Source organism: Pterocles gutturalis, unplaced genomic scaffold (genome assembly GCF_000699245.1).
Source record: "Pterocles gutturalis isolate BGI_N339 unplaced genomic scaffold, ASM69924v1 scaffold17441, whole genome shotgun sequence".
Taxonomy (NCBI): domain Eukaryota; kingdom Metazoa; phylum Chordata; class Aves; order Pterocliformes; family Pteroclidae; genus Pterocles; species Pterocles gutturalis.
The window spans coordinates 20,025-29,848 of NW_010105932.1; the positions used below are offsets into that span (position 1 = coordinate 20,025).

General features: G+C 50.7%; 1 protein-coding gene across 1 annotated transcript in view; it reads right to left on the reverse strand.

Moving 5' to 3' along the window:
- The window catches only part of STIM1 (stromal interaction molecule 1), a gene marked incomplete at both ends in the record, with an annotated part of 31,630 nt that overhangs the window by 15,245 nt on the left and 6,561 nt on the right, over nucleotides 1-9,824 (reverse strand). The window contains one exon of the mRNA XM_010087586.1: nucleotides 3,472-3,649. Coding sequence (XP_010085888.1) covers nucleotides 3,472-3,649 — 178 coding nt within the window. The remainder of the gene's footprint in view (nucleotides 1-3,471; nucleotides 3,650-9,824) is intronic.

Consider the following 9,824-nt stretch of genomic DNA (forward strand, 5'->3'; position numbering starts at 1 on the left):
GCATATTGCCGGCTTGTCTTCAGCTCCTTCCAGCCTCGTACTAAAGGACAGCACTTGGTCGGTCTTTTGGCAACAGGAGATGGAGCACAGCCCACGCACAGACTCGCAGCAGGGACCCATCGCTACCTTTTGGGTCAAGAGAAAGCCACTCGCTGTCCCAGCCAAGGACTCCTCTTCCTCACGCTCCTCCTCGACAACGTAAACAGATCGGGCAGGCCGGATTCTCATCAGCCGGGATGTTGGCTCTCTTCTTGGGAAAGGCTCATGGGCAATTTACAGCTCTGTTGAGAAACTCAAGTATTTTTCCTCCCAATTTTAAGAGACTCTTGCCAAGACATTCCAAGTTTTTAGACAAACCCACGCTCTCTGCCCCGTTCATCAAAAAAAAAGCTCTTCCATACTAGGGCCGTAAGAATCCCAAAGCACCAAAATATCTCTGTTTAAAGGAGAAATTCCCCTATGACACAGAACGGGAAGGAATTTCATCCTTAAGATAATTCCAAAGGCACTTAACATCCTATTTTCCCTTACTACCATTCTTTCCTTCCAGCAGAGCCCACGTTTTCTTACGTGGTTATGGACAAAAGCAGGTTTTGCCCGCGCATTCCTGTTCAAACCCAGCCGATTCAGCCACACGGGTTTCACATATGCTGAGCTCCATGAGACGACCAAGTGCCTTCAGAGCTGCCCTTGTAATGAGGGAAAAAAAATCAAGGTCCATCCAGGGGCTTCACAACTCAGGACCAGATCCTCAATACCATAAGTAGATCTTCCATACAGGTCTTCTATCATCAGTAGGATGTACTCAGACATCAACTGTTTATCTTGATGGGTCATTTAACTGACTGGAAATGTCATTGTCGAAGGATGTTCCCAAAATGTATTTCGAAGATGAACAAAAAATGTCTTTTTGTATCAATCTTCCCTTCCCAGCTCTCCAAGAGCATATGAGAATTGTCCATCAAATAACAGCGGGAGCAGCTGGTGGGCAACTGGGAAGGCATCGGATGCCTTCTGGAGGTCTGTCCAGCGCTGAATTGCAATCATCGAATCATGAAGGCTGGAAAAGACCTCAAGGATCATCCAGTCCAACTGTCAACCCAACCCCACCCAACCCACTAACCCATGTCCCCAAGCACCACATCCACACGTTTCCTGACCCCCTCCAGGGATGGTGACTCCACCATGTCCCTGGGCAAAATGCGCCAAGACAGAAGGTTACTTCAAGCTCTAGAGAGAAACTTCTAGAAAAGAAGTTTCTGAGCAGAACTCCAGAACAAGGCCATGGGGACTGGTGCTGTTGGTAGTTTTTGCCGTTTCTACAGTGGCAGAGGAGCACAGATGAACCTTGCGGGGGCTCAAGGATGCAGAAGCAAGGGCGTGTTCCCCGCTTTGGAGGAGAATTAAATGACCTCCTGCTCTGGATGTGGCTCTGCTGCTCCAAGAGATGGGTGTTGAGAAGGAATTCTGGTGTCCCGCTGGCTGTAGCAAAAAGAAATCTTTTCTTTGGGGTATTTCCAACCTGTTAATGTGAAATCACACAAAGCTCTGTGAAACCTCATCACTCTACAGCTGCCTGAAAGGAAGGTGCAGTGAGGTGGGTGCTGCCTCTTCTCTAAATGAACAAGTGATGGGACAAGAGGAAATGGCCTCAAATTGTGCCAGGGAAGGTTTAGGCTGGATATTAGAAGAAATTTCTTCACTGAAAGAGTGATGAGGCATTGGAACAGGCTGCCGAGGGCAGTGGTGGAGTGACCACCCCGTCAGGAAACGTGTGGATGTGGTGCTTGGGGACATGGGTTAGTGGGTTGGGTGGGGTTGGGGTGATGGTTGGACTTGATGATCCTTGAGGTCTTGTCCCACCTTCATGATTCTGTGGTTCTACGACACCAGCTGTGGAGGGGAGCCGGCTTGGCCGGAGGCAGAGGGAAATGCCCATCATTCTCCCTCTGTGCCAAAACGACAGGAAGTCACGTACCCGCATTGCTGCCGGGGAACGCGCCCAGTTTGGCACCACGACCTGGGTACTCTCTCAGGTGTTTGCCCTCCACATAGACACCGAGGCGATCCCACTCGAAGGAGGAAGGCTTTCAAGCAATGCTCACGTGCGGGACAATTCCCTGGAAGCTGTTGTGAGCACAGAGGCAAGAAATCAGGCTGCAGACATAGGGGTTCCAAAGAGTGGGCTGCTTGCAGAAGTCTCCATGGCAGATCAACGTCCTCGGGATCCTGGGTTTGGAGCAGGTCGCTCGTTCCGCTGCCCAGGAGCAGCCAGCACGGTACCTGGGGCTGGGCTCTGCTTTCGGAGAAGCCCCTGGGAACGGAGCCATCAGCTCACACCACTGACAAGTTAAGGTTTATCCTCCAAAATTACACTTAAACTAATGAAAAATAGTTACAGCCCAAGACTATCGTGCTCTGTTATTTGCTAAATCTGCCCTTAAAAAAATCTTATCACCAAAACCCCACTGGTTTGTCATGAAGAGCCTCGAAGGCTCTTTTCTTTCCTAGAAGGCTCCTGTGTCACACAAGGGCTCTTTGCAGCCCGTCTTCCGATGAGTCGTTTTCCTTGAACCATGACAATCTTTTTTGTGAGTGGAGGGCACATCCCTGCAGTGACAGGATTTTGCCCAAGTGCCCAGAGTTCAACTATTTTCACATGCAACACTCCAAAATTCTTTTTTTCATTCCTTCCAGGCACCACTCCTGGATTTGGTGTCACTGGGCACACAGGGACGTCTACTTGTAGCTCAAAGAATTCAAGAGGGGTGGGATCCCTCTGACTGCTCCCACTCTTTCACCGTGCTTTGTCCCCCTCACAAGCCAGGGTGAAACCACCGGATCAGCATGGATGACAAAGCCCAAGTGAGATGGATCCCCAGACACTGCTTTAAGAGGCTCTTCCTCCCCTCTAGGTACCAGATTTCCACGGTAATTTGGGGGTGTTGGGATCCTGATAACTGTCAGTGAGTCAGACTGGGAGTGGAAACCACGGTACATCTCACTGCTCCTAGAGAATTAAAGGTGGTAAATAAATAGGAACCTATTTGAAACAAGACAAGGCACTCGAGATGAAGAGTGACTGTTGAGCACATCCGTTGTGCTCAGATGGATGTTTTGCTCCTTAGAGCAGCGAAGTTCTGAGCACAGGGAGGAGAGCTCACACCAAGAGCACCGAGACTCAGCAGAGCCAAGTCTTCCCAGAAATTCAGAAACTATTTTTTTCAAACCAGTAATGACCACTAGAGCAGAACAGGAACTAAACACACACAAAAAAGACAACGTACAAACAGCACAGAAAGGACACAAAGCTGTACGGCCATGCTGGACGCTGTGTCGGCGTGCGCTGGAGCCCACCTCGGAGCAGGAGATGATGCTGTCGGATGCTGGCACTTTAATCTCAATGAACAACAACCTTGCAGGGAAGATGGCCAGCTGAGTGCCCCAACGGGGTGGAGGCACAAACCCTACCTTTCCTGAAGGTCATGGAGAGACTGCTCGGCTCTGTGGAGTCCCTCGAGGTCCTTCATCATCTTCTTCATGTGCTCCTTGGAGTAGCGGTTCTGGATGTAGGCGAACCAGCAGCCCCCCACTCCGATGACGATGGACACCACCAGCATGAAGTCCTTCAGGTGGTTGTGACGGGTCACTGGAAGAGAACCAGAGAGACTCTTGAATTCCAAAGAACACGACGATTAACTCCACAGTGTTTTGCCCGCACCAGAGCTCGACAGAAGAACTCGAGACAGTGTTGCAAGGAACCATGACGCAGGCTTCACAAAGGGAAAAGACAAGCTACGTTGATGTGTAGGGGGGAAGAAAGAAGCTTGACAACATTTATCCAATTTAATGGAGAAGCCAAAAAAAAAAGTCTAGAAGGAAGCTGAGATTCAAAATCTTACAGATACAATTTGCCTGGTGACAGACGGTCCATGAGACGGTCCAGACAGAACAGCCCGAGCAGCTGGGCTATGGTAGGACAATGCTGATAGCACCGAATATAAAGATACAGGAGCCAAGAAGAAAACGACTTCATTGGAAAGAACATGGCTGTGATCACAGCGACAGGCAGATCAAGTACCAAACTGTCAAGCTGCAAAGCTTCCCATCAGTGTTACAGCTCAGGGTCAGAAACCCCCTTTTGTCAACCGTTGGCAAAACAGCTGCTTAAAAAAATGTGGATGCACGGGAGGGATGAAAGGAAATCTGTGAGGGCTGAACTGCTAAACAAAACCATGTGTCAACTGAATTTTTTACTGCTTGTTATTTAGCAAAACCTCAAACAAGTACATACGGAGAAAGAGAAAATGAGGAAGAGCAGCTGAGCCAAGCTGGCTGTGACTAGACCTTCTGGATCGAGTGGTTTGAAACTCAAGAGGGGAGATGGAGATGAGATGTGAGGAAGAAATGTTTTCCTGTGCGGGGGGTGAGGCAGTGGCCCAGGTTGCCCAGAGAAGCTGTGGATGCCCCATCCCTGGAGGGGTTCAAGGCCAGGCTGGATGAGGCTTTGGGCAACCTGGGCTAGTGGGAGGTGTCCCTGCCCATGGCAGCGGGTGGCACTGGGTGGGCTTTAAGGGAACCCTGCAGCTGCCAGGGACCCCCCTCATTTAACCTGCGGTTCTTGGAGCTGAGGAATTACCACCTCCCACTTCCCAGAAAGAGATGAACAAGGTTTCAGGAGAAATTGGTTAAATACAAACCACGGCTTAGCAATGATGCTAAAGCTTATGAAGAAGTGGGTGATTTTTTTACCTTAGGACAATAAAGATTATTATTTTTTTTAATAAGTATGACATTTACCTGTGGAATTTCATAGAGTGAACGTCATCTACTGCCGACAAATAATCAATGCCATTTGTCACTTCAAGAGTTTCATCAATAAGCAGCTCAGCATCCCCGCTCTGGCTCTCCCCCGCCCACCAGCCCTCGGTTGCTGTAGTAACTCCAGCATTTGCATTAGCTTTAATGCAAACAAACAATGCAAACATGGAATCCCAGCTCCGGGAGGAAATCCTGCATGTGTGGGGGGATGTACCAGCTGTTTGCATTGCTGAAACACAAATACTCCATCAATCGCTGTGATGCATGAACATAAGAAAGAGGAGAAGCAGCTCCTTGGTCAAGACAAGCTCCTGGCAAACTCACAGACACTGGAGGAAGCAGATTTTCCAGGAGATGCATTTTTTTTTTTTTTCAGCAGCAGATGAAATATCTTGGCACTGTCTCGATAGCTGACCCTGATGGTTTCTCAGTGACTCAAGCTGCTCTGCTAAAAATCCAGGCGGCACCTCTCCCCTCCAGCCCATCGGTGGAAGGTTGGGTCTCAGTCCTTGCCAGGAACACTCCTGCTGCAGCTCAGTCGCTGTTCCCAGTTTTCCCAGGTGCTCCACACCCCGCAGAGAGCAGAGGGAAGCTGGGGCAGGAGCAGAGACCAGCAGCATCCTCCCCCCCGGCACCCCGAGTGTGGCAGCACAAGGGCGACCCAACCCAACCCAACTCAACCCAACCCAACTCAACCCAACCTAATCAAACCCAACCCAACACAACCCAACCCAACCCAAGCAAACTCAACCCAACCCAAGCAAACTCAACCCAACCCAACTCAACCCACCAGCCCAGAGCCAAACTGGGAAAGCCCAGACTGGGAGGCAGTGCCAGACAGACCGATGTACTCCAAGGACCAAAGGGGTGACAGGCAGAGGGGGTGGCTCAGCGGGGTTGCTGATCACGACAGGGGAGAGGAACAGGACCTTTCTCCAAACGTTCCACAGACATCCCAGCACCTTCTCCACTTATCATCATGAACATCGCCACGTGACCCATCATCTGCCGTGCCACAGAAGAGTTCAATCATGCTTTGAAAACATTCACTCATAAATTCAACACTCCAGAAAGAAACAGGATTAATCCTGGCCCCGTTTCGCATCCCAGATGGATTATCACATCATCCTCTTCCCAAGGAGCAGAGCCTGGCAACTTGCTGCAGTGACATAACTTCAAATCCCTTTTATTTCGTGTTTGGAGAAGACTCCTAGGCTGACTCATTCAGATGGTTTGTTTTCCACCCACCCACAGCTATTCCAGCTTTTCTCTCCTTTCACTTACTCCATTGCTGCCGTGCTCTGCCTTGCCCAGCCCGCTGCCAGCATGGCCGCCTCCCCACCTAAGGTCCCTTCCCACCCAAACCATTCTGGGATTCTGTGATTCTATAAGGAAAACTCAGCTTGGCTGCAAATGTGGCCTTTTTGCTTCCTGGAACTTGTCTTTGTAGGATACAGGTTGATCAGAAGAAGTCAAGTCTTCATTCCTGGTAAGAAATGTACGTGAAATAAAGACTAAATTCAGACAAACTGGCTCTTGCCTAAAGAGAAGCGAAGGCTTCCCCAGTACGCCTTGGTCAGTCGCTCCACATGAGTCAAAGAATGGGAAATAAAAATCCAGTTAATCTGAAACATAACCATTCCACCCACTGTTCATGGTCTTGTCAGAATCACGGAATCCCAGAAGGGTTTGGGTAGGAAAGGACCTTAAAGCCCACCCAGTGCCCCCCCCTGCCATGGGCAGGGACACCTCCCACCAGCCCAGGTTGCCCAAAGCCTCATCCAGCCTGGCCTTGAACCCCTCCAGGGATGGGGCATCCACAGCTTCTCTGGGCAGCTTCCACTTCTCTTCTTCATGGAAGGAAGAGGAAAAATTTCTTCACTGCAAGAGTGATGAGGCATTGGAACAGGCTGCCCAGGGCAGTGGTGGCTTCACCATCCCTGGAGGGGGTCAGGAAACGTGTGGATGTGGTGCTTGGGGACATGGGTTAGTGGGTTGGGTGGGGTTGGGGTGACGGTTGGACTTGATGATCCTTGAGGGCTTTCCCAACCTTCATTATTCTGTGATTCTAAATTTTTATAACTGCGCTGATTTTCCTGGGCGATAGGACGCTGTAACACCAACCGGGTTTCTCTGTCACCCCATTTCTTGGCTTTTCAGGTCCAGATCTGCTGCTCCTCAAGCAGTGCCCAACCTAAAGCCCAGCTCACCGACCGGCGCTGCCGGCACACGGACGGAGAAAACGACACAACACTGCTAACGGACCTGGCGCAGTCTGTTAATGGGACAGAGCCGCTCTTGTGTCTAGGTGCAGGTAATCCAAACACAATCCAGCTCTCTGTAAATATTTAAAGTGGATGGTAAATCTCACGGCGATAAATTAATCTGGTATTTGGTTAGGGAATTCTATTGCATTAAACAAATAACGATCCAAAGGATCTCAAAGTACTTGTCAAATATGCTTTTAGCTATAATAAAGGGAAACAAATCGGCTCTGTTAGAGGGTAAACTGAGGGATGTCCGGCTTCATCCACCTGGCACTGAGGAACAGATACTTAACGAGAAGCAAAACAGGTCCCTTCATTCAGAAACCTCCGACAAGTGCCACCTCCCACCTGGGAAACGTCTCCTTTCTGGGCACCCAGCCTTTTCGCTTCTGTTCACCCATCACAGCCGCTCGAGAAATCAAGGGACACGCTCCGGATGACACCTGACGATGGGGAGACGGCAGAGCCCCCGTCCCATGGCACTGCGGGACCTGGCAGACAGCTCGGTGCGCTGCAGAGGCACCAAAGCTGGGGTGATGGGTGTCAGGGTGCTGCTGGTCCCGGGGGGGCTGAGGCTGGGGGTGCAGCACTCCCCAGTGCTGGGCAAGCCCCCACCCTCTGCCCCCCCCCAGCAGAGCCCGGGGCAGGTACCGGCTGGGCAGTGGCTTGGACGTGGCTTGTGCCGAGCCGTGAAATAAATCACATCGGGTGAAAATCACACATTCTGTTCTGGGATCTCTCCTGGGACCTCTCCTGAAAACCCCCCGGTCTTTGGGGGGCGGGCCAGGAGAAGTCCCCAGGATGGATAACTCAGCGCAGAGCGTTTTGTCTGTTTTTTAACCCCAAATGGTACCACGGTGGTGCCTCGAACCACCTACAAGGAGACGTGTCTCACCTCCATCTCTCGAGAGTTATCAAGAATAAAAATTTAAATTCATTTTTCACCCAATATATCTATTGCTTTGAATTTTACTGCTTGTTTCCTTAAATCTCCCTTTCACCTGAAGCAGTGGTGTTTGGTGCTGGATAAATTCCTGAGCCACAGGAACAGGACACCGATGGGACACAGACAGAAGCAGCAATCGCTTCATCTTGCTTAGATGATAATCTTAGCATACTCCTTCGCACTTGGATTAATTACAGAGCTGCAGACCTCTTTGAACTGGGAAATGGCACGTCTGGAGCCTGGCATGGGAAATCAGAGCTGGGGGATCGCGGGAGTCCCAGGGAATGGGCCGGGGGCCCTGCTCGACGCTCGCTGAAGCCTCTTCACCACATTCCAGGAGACATCAGAGAACAAGCTCCGCAGCCCCGAGATGGGAAAAAGCTTCCCCCGGCTCCATGCCCTGGTCCGTGTGCTGCAATCCCACCGACAAGGAGGTATTTCTGGTTTAGGAGCCTGCAGGAAGCAGCCGTGGGGCTCCCATCTAGGCTGGTTTGATTTTAATGCCTTTATACTCACAGTGAATAGAGAGTAGCTTCAAGAGAGAAGAAAAATCCCCGAGATTCTGCCCCTGAGCCCCATCCCCCCAGCAGCTTCGGAGAGCAGACACCTCCACTGACCGCCCAAAACTACTAAATCCACCGCTCGCGATCGCTGCTTCTGCAGCAGAAAAGGTCATTGAGTGTTTCCCGAAAGTGCCGATCGCTAATGGCTGTTGAAAACCGCAAAAAATCTGCTGTTTTGCAATCTGTTCCGTAAGGAATAATCGGTTTGAGATGAAGAGCCTCTCACCATACCCTGCAGGGTGAACTGGAGACACATCCACTGAGCCAACCAGCAAATATTCCCTTCTAAAAAGCATTACATCTCTACGGGAGCGAAAAATTCAAAGCGGATTTCCTCTATTCCTGTACCTGATACGTACTCTGATGGCAAAACCCATAATAAACCCTTACTGACATGAGCCAGCCCCACGGGCACGGTTCATCACACACTTCTGTCTGCGTGACCGGCGGAGATGAAACTCCAGCGCCACGACACGGTGAATGGCCGCTCATCTCAAGCCATCACCGGTAATTCACTCTGCCACTCACGGAGCATCTCGGCAACACTCCTCCTCCAAGCTCCTTTGCTGCTGGTGGGAATCGGGACAATTTTCAGCCTTGGGAAGGGCGGCGTGGGACGTGCCGGCTCCAGCCCTCGTCAGTGAGCAGCGATGGCAGGAACGCGTCCACGACGTCTCTGCCACCCCTGTGCAATGCCACCGACTGACCAAAAAGCTTCGCTCATAACACAGGCCAGGTATAAACAAAAAAAGTGAACTGTGCCTGAATAAATAACTTTTTAATAACTGGAAGCGAAACCAGCTAATTGGATAACCCAGGTGAGACTGTGCTAACAGCTAGACTTAAAAAAAAATTTGAAGAAATAATGGCAGCGGCGTATCACTATCCACTGGCCAAGAGCTGGGCAGCCCAGAGCGGGGAGGCTGCAAAAAAAGCCAAAAAATCCCAAAAACCTGAATTTCTCCATTAGATTGTGAGCAGAGCCGTGTCCCACAGAGCGAGGGTGCATCCTCGCCACTATTCCAGCAGCGGACTGCAGCAGACGCTCAAAAATCCAGGTGAAAAGCAGAGGAAGCCCAAAGTGCTGGGTTTGATGGTGTAAATCCCCAGCTGGCAGCAATCAAAGCTGCTCCCGGGCAGGAATTTGTGCCCAGACTATTGCAGCTGCACCACGGGAAGGAAGGACGCCCTCAAATTAATTTAAACCTCCCGCAGAGGAGACACAAG